General features: G+C 43.4%; 1 protein-coding gene across 25 annotated transcripts in view; it reads left to right on the top strand.

Annotated features, from left to right (window-relative positions):
• CAMK2D (calcium/calmodulin dependent protein kinase II delta) overlaps nt 1–14284 on the top strand; it is a 274191-nt gene extending 259907 nt beyond the window's left edge. For 22 of the 25 annotated variants that reach the window (XM_065596261.1, XM_005290327.5, XM_042842353.2 and 19 more), the window contains 3 exons: nt 3362–3456; nt 7327–7555; nt 12289–14284. In XM_065596261.1, coding sequence (XP_065452333.1) covers nt 3362–3456; nt 7327–7555; nt 12289–12292 — 328 coding nt within the window. In that variant the 3' untranslated portion in view covers nt 12293–14284. Of the gene's footprint in view, nt 1–3361; nt 3457–7326; nt 7560–12288 lie in introns of those variants that run through there. The other 3 variants (XM_065596262.1, XM_065596267.1, XM_065596266.1) reach the window with 1 other exon arrangement.
• The last annotated feature ends 1141 nt before the right edge of the window (nt 14285–15425 follow it).

Genomic DNA, 15425 nt, shown 5'->3' with positions numbered 1-15425 from the left:
ACATTTTCCTGCCAGTCCTGTGTCCTAAGCCCCATTCCTCCAATGAGGAACAACGCCTGCACATGCTAGATGTGCGTAGAGCGCTGGCCTTTTACTTAGATCGAACAAGGCCATTCCGGAAATCCCCTCAGCTTTTCGTTGTTACGGCCAAATGCATGAGGGGACAATTGGTTTCCATCCAGCGGATCTCCCGCTGGATCACCTCGTGCATACGCACCTGTTACGACCTGGCAGGGGTTCCCTCGCCTCCTATTGTTAAGGTGCATTCGACGAGAGCTCAGGCCTCGTCAGCGGCCTATGTGGCTCATGTCCCTATTCAGGACATCTGCAGGACTGGTACATGGTCCTCTATCCATACTTTTCCATCACACTATGCAATCATCTCCTAAACAAGGGACGACGCCGGGTTTGGTAGGGCGGTGCTCCGCCTGGGTAACCCTTAACCTTTATCATTTAGAACTCCTACCCACCTCCGTCAGGTATAGCTTGGAGTGACCTACTGTGGAATACACAGGAGCAATCACTCGAAGAAAGGACAGTTACCTGTTCCGTAACTGGCGTTCTTCGAGATGTGCTGCTCCTGTCTATTCCACATCCCACCCTCCTTCCCCTCTGTCGGAGTTGTCTGGCAAGAAGGAACTGGGAGTGGGGGGAGCACGCAGACCCCTTTATGGCACGATATGTCGGCGCCACTCCAGGGGTCGCAGCGGTGCTCCCCCACTACGGATGCTGCTAAGCGAAAACCTTTCGGCACCGGTGCACGTGGCGAGCACGCACACCTACTGTGGAATAGACAGGAGCAACACATCTCGAAGAACGCCAGTTACAGAACAGATAACTTTCCTTTCTCCAGGGCCCTGACCCTATTCCATCAGGATGATAGGGAGACTCAAGATTCTCCTCCCCAGCAGCAGGAGAAAATCTTAGAGGCTCAGGAGACTTAAGTGGACAAAGAAGCAACCCCCTACAACTACCATCTCTTCTTTTTCACCAGATGAGGCAGTAATCACTTCTTCTCCATCTATGGCCTCAAGACCTCATTAAATATGTGGCAGACTCCCTTACATATACCTCTTCAGGAGGTCAGAGCTGTTGTATATTCTTCACTCTGCAACACCATCCAGAGTTGCCCTTCCTATCAACGAGGCTCTGCTGGGACCTGCAAAAATCAGCTGACAAACCTCTGCTACAGTAACACCCATCTGAAAAAGAGTTACTAAAAAGTATTATGTTCACACTAATGACTGAGTTCCTATTTTCTCACATTCCACCTGACTCTCTAGTGGTTGATGTAGAGAATGATTGGGGCAAACAACACCAGCATAAGTCTACCCCAGAGCCATCCATACCCATACGCAAAGTATGCAGCTGCGTAGGGAACTAGGAAATTTGGGGCACAGCCCCTGCTCTGGCTCTTCCCCGGGGCCCCTGCCCCGCCCCTTCCCTGCCCCAGCCCTGCCACCATCCTCTGAGGACTCCACAAGCAGTCGGGCTTGCACTCACCGGTAAGTAGAGCAAACCGGCCCAAGCCTGCTCCGCTCCCCTGGCTCCAAGCCGCACCGCCGGCGAGTGCTGGGGGGCGGTTTCCCCCTCCCCCCAAGTCTGGGAGCCAGGAGAGCAGAGCAGGCTGGGTCTGGGTCACTCCACTTCCCACAGGAAGTGGCCAACCCCATCCCAATCTCAGTTTCCTTCTGAGACTCAGCAGTGGAGAAGGAACTGAGGGCAGTTTGCCCACGCAGCCTGATATAACCTCGGTGCAGGGCACAAGTTATTAACAGTGCATGCGAGGGCCAACAGACACTGCTAATGAGAATCTCCCATGAAAGGTGCACAGCCACTGCATACAGTGAGTAACCTCTCTTTCTAGTTTGGACCCTAATATTCTAGTCGATAGACTGCGTTTCTTCAAGCTTTCTTTTCCACATGACTATGTACAGCACTCATTTTACCGTTCCTGCCCCTCTGACTTCTGAAGTCTTTCCTCAGACATCCTCATATGCAGGGCCGGCTCCAGGCACCAGTGTAGGAAACTGGTGCTTGGGGCGGCCAATTCAAAGGTACGGCACTCCGTCCGGTATCGGGGCGGCACGTCCGGGTCTTCGGTGGGAATTCGGCGGCGGGTCCCTCATTCCCTCTCTTCCTCTTTGAGCTGCCGCCGAATTGCCGCCGAAGAGGAAGAGAGGGAGGACCTGCCGCCGAATTGCTGCGGAAGAAGCGGCGCGATTGAGCTGCCGCTGAAGTGCCGCCACTAGTCTCTTTTTTTGCTCACTTGGGGCTGCAGAAAAGCTGGAGCCAGCCCTGCTCATATGTAGTCTCTCCTTTACTGTTAAACTTTCTGCTCCATAGTTGCCTCTGGTATATAAAGATCCTCCAATTTTCCCTCAACGCCATCATAACCATCACTTAGAGCAGGGGTTCTCAGGACAAATTTTTCCGAAAATACTTAATTAGCTTTAGGAAAACCAAATAAATATGCACATATACATGTTCAAATCGTTGTAATTTATTTACTGCTAGCTAGTAAGTCTGTTGTGAAAAGTGATATTTACAAACATACAAGTATCACTTTTCACAGCAGACTTACTCAGCCCTGGCAAGCCTTGGGGACAAATTAAGCCCTGGAGGGAGGGTCGGGGGGAGGCAGTGGGGGTCAACGGAGCTGGGGGTGGGGAGCTGGGGCAGGCAGCGGGGGGCTGGAGCCTGAAGCCTTGCTGTCAGAGCCCAAAGCCTGCCACCAGAGAATGGGATCCAGGGACGGAGCCCGAAGCCTGCCACCAGAGAATGGGATCCAGGGACGGAGCCCGAAGCCTGCCACCAGAGCCTGAGGCCTGCTGCCACGCAGCCAGAGCCCGGGGCTGGAGCCCAAAGCCCAGTGTCCAGAGCCTGCCGCCTCCCCACCCCAGTGCTGAAGCCCAAAGCCTGAGCCCCACCGCCCGAGGGAAAGTGGGGAACTCGATGGCTGCCTGTTCCTACAGTGTTGTGCCCCAGGTGACTCCAGAGGGGGGCAGGGCCCAATCCCTGATGGTGGCCACAGCACCAGCAGCAAAGGGGTGCATCCAGGAGCAACAGGGAGGAGGAGAGAGAGCTACTTTTCCCACCCCGTCACTCCCCCTCCATCACAGCCTAGGAGGCTGTGGTCGCAAGAAAAGCCCCTGGTGGTTGCTTGAGGCCACAGTGGCCACATTTGAGAAACGCTGACTTAGTCTGAATTCCTTCATGCTGTGAATTGTATGTATTAGGGATGGAAAATTCCAATTTGAGGATTCCTTTGGTTTCAAAGATATCAAGAAGAAAGCAGTCCTGTGCTGTATCTGAAACTGACTATATGTTTGTCATCACTGTTCAATTTTCTCTTCCACAGAAAGATCTGTGATCCAGGCCTTACATCTTTTGAACCTGAAGCTTTGGGGAATCTGGTGGAAGGGATGGACTTTCACAGGTTCTACTTTGAAAATGGTGTGTTTTCCTATTTGATCACATTTAAAATATTTCCAAGTGTGCTTCTCAAAGCCAGCTGTTTTTTGTAGCTGCTTATGGTGTTTTTGACATTTCATTTTGAGTTATGCAGTATAAAATACTTTTTTCATGTTTCTGCTAAACTTGCTTAGAAACCATGGGGAACTTTGGATTGTGGAGGGAATTGTCAAGTTCATGTAATATCTTTTTGAGGAGGGGGGTATGGAGGGACTGCTTAAAGGTAAATAGGGTTGGAAGGCAAGTGATTCCCACTCTATTTTTCAGAGCTAGAGGGGCTGAATACCACAGCATTGGGCACATTTGAAAAGTCTGCAGTGATGGACAAACTGATCACCATTAAAAAGTCAGCATTTCCTAACAGTTGATCATTATTCTTTCTTACTGTAAGTCTAAGGAAATACTATAGTCACTGTGCTGATTCACACTAGCTGAAGCACTGGCCTCATGACTCTTTTAATGGTGATCACAGCACGTCAGTTGGTGGATTTAATACAACCATGTCAGCTTCAGAAAATAAAAGCTACACTGCTTACTTGTTCATACCATAGACTATCAGGTACACCTCTACCCCGATATAACGCTGTCCTAGGGAGCCAAAAAATCTTACCGTGTTATAGGTGAGACCGCGTTATATCCGCCGGAGTGCGCAGCCCCTCCCCCCCCGGAGCACTGCTTTACCGTGTTATATCCGAATTCGTGTTATATTGGGGTAGAGGTGTACTATAGATGACATAGTTTCAGAGCAGATTTGAAACTCAAAGGGAGGCTGATCATGTTATAAATTAACTAATGAAACTGATTTTCTCATCCAGCAATTTCTGAATGAGAAATGTCAGGGCACAAGACTCGCTCCAGGGACTCCTAAATTCTAATCTCAAATCTGAGATGGACTCCCATTCTGTTTTGTGAACACATCATTGAAGTTCAATGCCTCAGTTTCCCCATCTGTACTGATATTAATAAAATGGTTGTGGTGGTTGTTGTTTACTTAGTAAAATGTCCTGGGTAAGGATTCAGGTTACTTAGAATCATAAAATATTAGGGTTGGAAGAGACCTCAGGATGTCATCTAGTCCAACTCCCTGCTCAAAGCAGGACCAACCCCAACTAAATCATCTTTGTCAAGCCAGGCCTTAAAAACCTCTAAAGATGGAGATTCCACTACCTCCCTAGGTAACCCATTCTAGTGGGTTACTGTCTGTCTTACTTTGAAATGAGAACTGCAAGCATTTAGCATGTTCTCGTTAGTGCTAAGGTCTGTAGGCCCTTTACAATGGGTACTTCAGCCTGCTTGCAGTTTGGGGGCAGAACCAGACCTGTCAGTCACTGGTGACAGGGGAATGTCCTGCCCTCTGAAGTTGCATCCAGTTTCCTCCCTCCACTCCCCTGTGGCCGATGGCTCAGCTAGAGATAGGGTGACCAGATCAGCAGTATAAAATATCGGGACGGGGGGGAGGGGGGAGCAAAAAAGAAAAAAAAAGGGAGTTTAAAAGTTTGGCCCGCCACAAACATTGGTCAGGACATGGGGCAAAGAAGCAAATATCGGGACAGTCCTGATAAAATCGGGACATCTGGTCACCCTAGCTAGACACGCCCTGTTGCAGGGCTTTTTCGAAGGAAATTCCAAACTTGATTTCAAGTTTGTAGACTAACAGTGCAGCTCAATAATGCGTCCATCAAATTCCCAGTTGTGTCCCAGGGCTGTGTTTGATTCTGGGAGAGATTGTCCTCTCCAGCTCCACTCCCTTTCTGAGGTGTTTGGAACCACTAGGGCCCCCACAGGTTTCAGGGAGAGAGCTAGGCCGAGAAAAGTGAGAAACAAAAGGAAGGGTTTGTGTCTCCTGCTCTCTTCTTATCGAGGGTCTAGTTGGGGAGCTTGGCCAGCTCTGTGTGCAGAGAGCAGTTTTCCTCACAGTCCAGGCTGGGTGGGGTCAACTCAGCCTCCTCCGCCGAGCTGGAAAGGAAACAGGCAGGATTGGAAAAGAACTGACTCTGGAGTACCTCTCTCCTATCTCCATAACGGTAGTCAAGTCAGAAGGACAGCATGCCAGAAGCACTTGGAAGCACATAGGATCCTGTGGTTGGATCCACTCACAACAGACTGGTATTTGTGCAGAGATGGGAGTTGGCCCAGGTTGTGACATTGGTGGGAAAAGTGGAATTTCGGGATTTGCTTGTTTTTCATACCACTGCATCACAACCTACCCCTTCTGTGAACAGACACTAGTCTGGCGCATGTGGCTCCAACCACAGAATCCCATGTACTTCTAAACCCCAGGTCATGGGTAATGGTCACTGTTCCTAACTCTGGGTCTCTCAGGCACACTACCCAGTGCAGACCCCGTGTCTGACACTCTTCTTGGGCAATGAGACTCTGAAGTCCAGCTGCCTTAAACCCTAGAACCAGTGTCTCCCACCTAACCTCCCCAGTGCTTAGTCACATTCCCCCAGAGTCCACCTGGCTGTGGGAGCTCTGATTTTTTGATTAACTCCTTCAGGGACAATGTGGAAGGAAGACAAACTTAGCAAAGGGATTTGTTAACCACAGGCATTTTGCTCTTAAACAGCACGAGAGTTTCAGATCTTTGGAAAATAACAAACAGTTCTGAATTTGGTCCCTCTAAGTCTCATCTCCCCACTTCTTTGAGTCTGAAGTCAGTGTGCATAGGCGAGGGAGCCCTTCCTGCTTTCTTTCCTCCCGCCCTTTTCTTCTGGCATGCAGCAGGAGACCAACCCTTTGCTCAGAGTAGCATCTAGCTTTTAATACCAGCCTTTGTCTCTCTTGGTGCATGTGTCTTTCCTCTGAGGAAATTCCATGTTCCACCCCTACTCTCCCCACATCAACTTCCTTGTAGAGAGACCTTCAAAGACCATGGCCTTACCAGTAGAAGACTCATTTTTCCATAGAAAAATGTCATTCAACATTGATGGCTCTTGATTACTTTGTTTCTACTTCTCAGACATAGGCTTTCTACTAGGAGTCAAGTCCCTGTTGCAAAATGGATGCTCTAATCCACAAAGGCTGCTACAGAGCAAAGTAGAGCCCTGAAACAAAACTGGGTCACAAGACAACATGGAGTTCACAATATGACACACACAGATCCCAAATCACAGAAAGTAATTCTGTTTTTAAATGTCTTTTTACTACATTTCTAAAGTACAGAGAAGTATAACCACATAAATAAAGCATTTGGTAACCGCTTTCACTACTGCACTAGAACCATCAACCGATACATATAAAACAAATCAAGATCACTTTGGATAATAATCACGTTGAAATCTGGCCAAAGACTTTGATGAGATCATTTCAACAAAGGTAGCACATAAGAAATAAGAAATACCAACTAAAAAAAATAAAAGAAGGAAATTTATAGCCGTGAGGAATCAGAGATAGGAATAATGCAAATATATTGCTATGAGCAGAGCTCAGGTGCTAACTAATGAGATTCATCCCGTGACCTCACTTCTAAAAGTGAACAAAGGAAAGGGAACAACATAATTACGCATCCTTCTTTTGTGTCTTTATTATGGCAAGACATCTTGAAACTGATCAGGGTTGAAAAGCAGACAATTACTGTAATTTATTTGGCACATTAATATAGACCACTGTTATTTTAGAATGATTTTCTGATAGAAGAGATAGAACATGATTCATTTCTGTAGTGTCACTCCCGTCCCACTGCTGCAACTTTTTGTGCTAGTTTTCTTGCTTATCAGTAAAACAGTGGTTAGTATTTAGCATCTGCCAATCTTGATATATTTACATACCGTTTTCAGTATTGAGGGACATGGCTAACTCTGTTGGTTTACTTGGGAAAAATTGATTTTGTGTGTGTGTTTCCCTCCATAGCTTTGTCCAAGGGTAATAAGCCAATCCACACTATTATCCTCAATCCCCATGTCCATCTTGTGGGCGATGATGCTGCCTGCATTGCATACATACGGCTGACGCAGTACATGGACGGAAGTGGAATGCCAAAGACTATGCAGTCCGAGGAGACCCGGGTCTGGCACCGCCGTGATGGCAAATGGCAGAATGTTCATTTTCACTGTTCAGGGTCACCAACAGTACCGATCAAGTAAGAAATCTATCCAAACAGTATTAGCTACAGGGGTAAGGATGTCCTAGGTTATGTAGGAGGTCAGACTAGATGATCTAAAGTCCCTTCTGGCCTTAAACTCTATAAAACTTTCACTCTCTTAAAAGTAGCATTGCAGTGTAACTTCTGCGCTGTCAATTCTGCAAAGTCCATTTAATAATTCAGTATGCTGCATACAGTATTAGTGCAAATATTTGTCATATTTTTTGTTATTATTTGTTTACAATCATGCCCATTTAAGCTTAGGACTTCACTGTGCTAGGTGTTGTACGTACACATAGTACGGACACATACAAGTACATACACATAGACAGTTTCTGCCCTGAAGAGTTTAAATTGTGTTAATTTTAGGCCTCCTCTTGACTAAGGACGTTTGCCCCAGTGTAACTCAGCTGATGTGGTTACACTACCACTAACATAGACGGGCTTGCACCAGTGCAGGTTACTTCAGTAAATCCCTGGATTGAGCGTCACAGGTGTCAGCAGCACTTTCTACCTGTGCAGCATGTCTACATGAAGGGGTTTACAATGGTGTAATCACATTGCTGTAATTAATTACTTTGGTGGAAGCTTCTTTAATGTAGACAGGGCCTGAAACAAGACACAAAAGTGGGCATAACAAATACAGTCCATGGGGACTGGCAGGAAGTAAAGAGAGAAATGATAGGAAACATATAATTATTTAGATCTGGCTGGAAAATTTCAACACAAACAAAATTTTGATGAAAAATGAAAAAGTTAGCCATTTTCCTGTTTTCCAGCTAGCTCTAGTGCTTACACAGAATAGCCATGTACATAGCTAGATGATTTAGAATCAGATTATTTACTTTATAAATTATAAGATACAAAAAAGTATCATAAATTCTTCTCTTCCCCCCTTTTACACTTTCCCATTGAGTGACCTGGTCAGTTCTCACTGCCTCAGTTACTATGTCTGTGTGGTTGACGCTCAAATCTCTCCCTCTGTTTGTGGTCCATCCCACTGTGTTCAGGCATCTCTAAGTACCTTCTGATATTGCATCCTTGGAATCATAGCAGCTTAGACTCAGCATGCAAAATACTGAATTCCTCAGGCTAGATCCTCAGTTGTGTAAATCATGTTCGTCCATTGATCCCATAGCTACATCAGGTTGTACCAGCTGAGGTTCTGGCCCCTCATCTTTCCTCTCAACCCTCTGCTTTTCCCCCACTCATTAATGTAAGTTACACCACTGCTCTCCCCATGATTCAGGCTTGCAAACTGCAGCCCTGTCTACATTAAGAAAATCCCTATTGGTGCAACAGCATCAGTGTGTCAACTCCTAATGTAGACATACTATACCATTGCAGCTTACTTTGGTATGTTCCCAAGTTAAACTGCACTGTAGCAGCACATCTACATTTGAGGACTGCACATCAATGTACTTACACCAATGTACTTAGTGGAGGCAGTTCTTGAGATTGCAAACTCGGATGACAAGGCCTCAGTGTTACTTTAGACTCCTCTTTCTACCTCCATGAGGTCGCTTAATCCTTTGGCTCTTCCTCTACCACATCTTGAAAAATCCATCCTTTCCATCCTCACAGCTAAAAAGTGCTTGTACGCATTTCCTTTGGTGATCTCCTGCCTTAACTACAACAATCTCCTTCTCCCATAGCCTCCCTGTTTTCCACATTGCCCCAGCTAGTCTATCCAAAATTGCTCTTGTAATAATCCATTTTGTCTGCTCCTTTCACAACTTTGATTCCCTCAGCTGTCTTCCTGTCATCTCTGGTATCATGTTCAAGCCTCTTGTCCTCACTCTCAAGGCTCTGCCTCAGTCCATTCATGCCTACAGCTCTGCTCTCATTTCTTTATTTTTTTATTCTTTCTAATTTTCCTTTCCCACGTAACTTCACTATTATGTTTCTCCCACTTATGCCTTTGTGCTATTCTTTATACCTGGCATTCCCACTTTGCCTTGTTGCATCAATTACCTTCCCTCCTTACAACATGCTTCTTCCACGTAGCCTTGCAATGTCAATCTGTCAACCAATGAAATATAGTGATAGAACAAAGTGATGTTAAACTTTAAAAGGAAGAAAATGCTCTTTTTAGAGAAACCCATTGCCTGGCTTTATAATCTATTAATCTGTATGTTTGTACCATAGTGTTTATTTTAAAATGTAAGCCTGTTGCTGGCAGGGGCATTGTCTTTCTCTGTTTTGCACAGCTCCAAACACACTGCCAGTGCTTAACCAAGTATATTTAGCGTAACAGAAAAGGAGAGATTTTGGTGGTTGTAAGACACAGGTTTTACATTGGAGGGATATGTGGAACAGGTCTGCCCCATCTCATGGTGGGGGCCAAAAGCATAAATGACAAAGTCCAGAAAGGATTAGTATCTAAGAATAAATATTTCATCCTGATACTCACTGAAAAACATGGGTTCCTACCAGGATGACAGGGACTAGATTAGGGAAAATTTTAGTCCTTTCCATTTAAACTTTTCTGTTTGCATGTATTTTGCTAAGTACTTAGAGAGAACCAAGTAGTTTCATACATACACACATGCATAGAAGTAAGGCCAGAAGGAAGATTAATGATCATTTAGTTTAATGACCATCTACCACCTGCATAACTAGAATTTTGCCTAGTAATTCCTGCAAGCCGTAGATTCTACAGTTTTGGGAGTAAATGATCGATGTGGGGTATAGTATTTTAATGAGGCTCACCATTTTTAACTTACGCAACATGACTAACACATAGAAGTCACTTTCTACAAACCTTCCTGATTATCTTTTATAAGGTCTTGGAATTTACCATCAATTCTCACAGAGAATATAGCAATGCAAATGTATCTCCATTCTGGAGCCTCACAAAACTGGAATTCCACAGAACCATATCCTTATTATTTCTTTCTTTCTTGGATTTAGAATACTTGCACTCCATCAGATATAGATCTATTATTATAAGAATATTTATTAATGTTATATTTTCCATTCATTAACACACTTTGTAATACATAGTAAATCTTCTCAGACTGGCTGAAGAAAAAGATTTCAAATACAATAAAATTACGAAAGTAATCATAGCTATTGGCTTCCGCCTTTGCAGGAATATGTTTCTCTGGATCGTGTCAAATCAGCTTGGGCAAGCACCGTAGCTGATTTGTCAAGACTGCAAGGATGAATGCACATTAAATCTGAGGCCAGAACTGAGCTCCTATGCTGCTGTATACACACAGAGATGTTTCTCTTTGACATGGCTCATAAAATGGCCACAAACTTAGATTATTTTTTAACTGAGTCAAGAAAATTACTGAAAAGCTTTGGTTTCCATCTGTTCCACTGCTTGTATCTACTGAAGTGATACGTTTGATGAGAGATTATCTCTGTTAACTTTTTCTGTATTCAGTATTCTTATGAATTAGTTCTTTTAGCTTATTTTTGCAAAACTACTGAACAGACGTGGACACACACACATGCACACACACACAGAAGAGTAGTCTCCTGGTCTCAGCATGGAATTAGCAGCCATGGGACTACTGAGTCTGAAACTGATTCCAAAGGCCAAATTCAGACATGATGTAATACTTCACTAGATTCCCTTGTACCCATTTATCAGTGTATAAGGCAGGGGTCGGCAACGTTCGGCACGCGGCTCGCCAGGGTAAGCACCCTGGCGGGTCAGGCTAGTTTATTTACCTGCTGACATGGCAGGTTCAGCCGATCGCGGCCCCCACTGGTCGCAGTTCGTCCCGGGCCAATGGGGCCGGTGAGAAGCGGCGCGGGCGAGTGATGTGCTGGCCGTGGCTTCCCGCCGCCCCCATTGGCCCGGGATGGCGAACCGCGGCCAGTGGGGGCCGCGATCGGCTGAACCTGCCGTGTCAGCAGGTAAATAAAACTGGACCAGCCCGCCAGGGTGCTTACCCTGGCGAGCCGTGTGCCGAACGTTGCCGACCCCTGGTATAAGGGAATCTAAGTTGTTATAAATTATATACTGAGGAGCCAAAAGACGGCTTACGTAAAGATTTTGTTTTGTGATTGTACTGCACCTAGCACAATGGGACTGTGGTGCATGACTAGGGCTTCTAGGCACTATAGAAATACAAATAATAAATAATAATGATATTAATAATATTGAGTGGCCTACTTTAAATATTCTTACACATTCCTGTTAGTTTCTTTTCGTCTTACCCACCTCTTCTGGCACCTCTGCATGCAAATGATATCAGCTCACACTCTGACATTCACAACTTACTGGGCCAAATTCAAAGGTGCTGTGTAAAGTGGGGATGTAAATGATATATTGTTAAGTTGTATGTGAATCTGTCAGTCATTATAAGTTTGTGGAGTATGCACACTGAGGGTACCATAAAGTGGTGTAAAATATACCAATTTAGATGCCCTTTGGACTGACTGATGCTCAGTTCTGAATTTAATCCCTTCTGTGGACTTAGGCAAGTCAGTAAAGCTTTCTGCCTGAGTTTCCCACGCTCTAAAGTAAGGATACTTTTAACCAACTTCCTGGCAGGTAGTGAAGGTTAATTGGTGTTTATAAAGTGATTTGAAGAGGGAAAGAACAATGTAAGTGCTTACTTGTTTGTTTGCTTGCTTTTCAAAGCAGTATCCTGCAAGGTTGTAGATTGGGGAAGACTTTATAGTACTTTTCCAACACTTGTAGTGTGCTGCATAAAGTGGTGATATTGCTAAGTCAATAACAGCAATATTGGGTTTTTTCCTTTTTCTAGCTAAAATTCTACAATGCCAGTCTTGCTTTCTCCGTACTCAAAGCACCTGATTGGTTACCATGTGGGCCATCCTGTTCTTCTCTTCATGCATGTTTCTGAGTGCATGAAGCTGTGACGGTTCTACATGTAATGCATTTGATGCATCATTTTGTTGTATATTTCATCTGTACATTTTGTTTACACTTCAGCAAATTGAAAATGACAAAACAAAAAAAAATCAGTGTACAGTAGTAGATACACAATCCATTTGTCATTTTTCTTTATTAATGCTAAGTTTTAACAAATAACTTTAAAATTACTATGTTTATAAAAAAGAAAAAAGAGTACATGTTCTCATTTTGGTTTTGTTTTTTTAAACAACTGTTTTTTGGCTTATTTGTTTCCAAAACCACTGGGTTTTGCTTTGGGTCATAGTAGAAATCGATGAGATTTCCAATTAGAGCTTTGCTAATGTTGCAGAATAGTTTTATTGGAACACAAAGATGGATAAAATCACTGATGAATGTGAAAGCAAATATATGTTGGATTGGTACCAACTGAAGCCATTTTAGTTATTAAACTGGAAAAATTTTATCATTTGCTGGCTTGACCACTTTAGAATTAACTTCTACTGTTCTGGCCAGTAACATTTTTTGTCTTTCTGTTTTGATTCTTTACCTTTACTTTTTTATGCTAAGTGAAAATTTATATTGGGTGATAGAAGAGCAAAATTAAAATTTGTGATGATTAAAGTGAAAGGATAAAACAAAATAGATTTGTATCACTTTCAGGCTGTACAGTAAATTTATTAAGGAAGCTTTAGAGGATTATTTTATTTTGTTTATGCTCTAGTCCAGATATGTGGTTAGTTTAACCTAGAAATATTAGGCCTTACAAGCTTAGTATAAAGAGTTTGTTTACTTTCCATTGTAGCGGCTACTACTCTGGAAAACCATCATGAATATACCAATTTTCTAATAATACTGTAATACTTTACAATGGTGTTTTTCCCCCCATTTTCTCTTGGCTTATTAAAATCCTTGCACAGTGCATAATGTTAGGGACAACAACTAATGCAGCATTACTTACTAACGCTTTTGTTTTTTTCTGTTGCTGCATACACCTGTACAGTAAGCAGGGAATGCTCTCGGTGTCCATTTAAAACATATACTTTGTGACCTGGACTGGTTTTGCTTCTGTTTTAGATCTGTGAATGTATATTCCTGCAAACATTTAGATTTAGTCTCCCTCCTTTCCCCCCACCCATTTTTAATAGAAAAATAAAGGGGTTGTCTGTTCCCTTTTTTTTTTTGCTGTTGTTCATTGTTTTATTATCAGTGGGGCTAAATGTTTTCTGCAGTGCTGAATAGTGCATGATATCTCAATCAGTCTTCTTTTTAGCAATTACAATTTACAGCTGTCAGCAGCCTGAAATTTTTAAAATGGGAAGACTTCCTAATTTGTATAATTTTACTTTCTGTGTTGATTATAAATCAAAAGCGTTCCTTTACACTTTGATGTTGTTATTAGTGGATGTACAGTAGATAGATTTAAATTGCTCTGATAATATTACATGATTTAAAAAAATGTATATTTAAAATAAGCATTTACAGTAAATGTGTTGAGCCATATTAACCTGCCAATGGGATCTGTGAAAAACAAAAAAGTAATGGCCTAATATTTTTCTCATTAATTTCTTTACTTTTTTTGTGAAGCAGCTATAAGTAGTATAAATGTATTTAAATTTAACACAATTAGGTGTAGGGTGGGTTTTTTTTTTTTTACATTTTTAACATAGCATGTGGTGTTGACGTATTACTGTAGATCAAGTTTGTCTTCCACACCAAGACATGAGGAAATTGTGACTCGTTCTCTCCACCACAATTGAATTATACACTTGTCTTCTGTCATTTTGGAACACTGCAGTTTACCATGGGACACAGTGTACATATTTCTTGCCATAATGGTAAATGACTGACAGATATATTTAAGGATTAATAAATTTGTGATTTCTGCCGATACTGTGTTTGTGGTTTTATTTCATAATAAGTTGTGTTGTGCAAAGCATGGGGGGGGAAAAAGCACAGTGTAATATAAAATATCTATATGTTTTTCCAAACTATTAGTTGAAAGGAGCAGCTAAAGTATTTGATAGGCCAATAACAGAGTTTTCCTTCAGTTTGTAAGCAGTGGCTTTCCTGATTCTGTCTTTAATTTAGTATGCTTTTCAAAAATTCTCTCTCCTAAGGCCCTGGTATTATTCCCTTTAGTATACACCATGATGATTAATTTTGTATATATTTGATATTTTATAGGAAAGCATTTAGAAATGTTTTAGAGTTTTAAAATTTTTGTTGGTATTATTTTTCAGATCCTATAGCCTGTAAAAACAGGATGCTGTAAGGGTTACCATGAGTCTAACACTGCAGATCTTGACAGGAGAGAAAAGGTATACATAGACTCATAGACTTTAAGGTCGAAAGGGACCATCATGATTATCTAGTCTGACCTCCTGCACATTGCAGGCCACAAAACCTCACCCACCCGCTCCTGATATACAGGGCCGGCTCCAGGCACCAGCCCACCAAGGGCTCACCGCCCTCCCCGCGGCGCACCAGCCACCAGGGAGAGCAGAGCCGCAGCGGGCTCGCCATCCTCCTCCCAGCGCTCTGGCCGCCGGGGAGAGCGGAGCCCCGGGCACGCTCTCCGTCCTCCTCCCGGTGCTCCGGCCAGTCGGGGAGAGAGGAGCCCCGGCCGGGCTCTCCGCCCTCCTCCCAGCGCTCTGGCCGCAGGGGAGAGCGGAGCCGCGGCAGGGGAGGGCACGGGGGGGCTTTTTTGCCTGGGGATGTTTTAAAAAGCCTTCTGAGTAACTAATATGTTACTATAAAAAGAACGGACTATTCTAGGAAAAAACTGGCCATAGTTAAAATGTCATGTTGATGTTAAACATTATTTTACTGTCTGCTTCACACAGCCCTTAGTATAATCATAATCCTAAACATAAATTATAGGTAGATAGAGCTAAGGTTAACACAAAATTTAATTTTAACATGAACTGGATTAAATTTTAACCCTAGTCTTCAACATAGCCTTTGCTTGTATCCTAACATTTACACTATCACGTCAGCAACGGGACTACATTATAATGCACATAAGAA

Source organism: Chrysemys picta, chromosome 5, assembly GCF_011386835.1.
Source record: "Chrysemys picta bellii isolate R12L10 chromosome 5, ASM1138683v2, whole genome shotgun sequence".
NCBI lineage: Eukaryota > Metazoa > Chordata > Testudines > Emydidae > Chrysemys > Chrysemys picta.
This window is presented reverse-complemented; position numbering and strand designations above follow the sequence as displayed.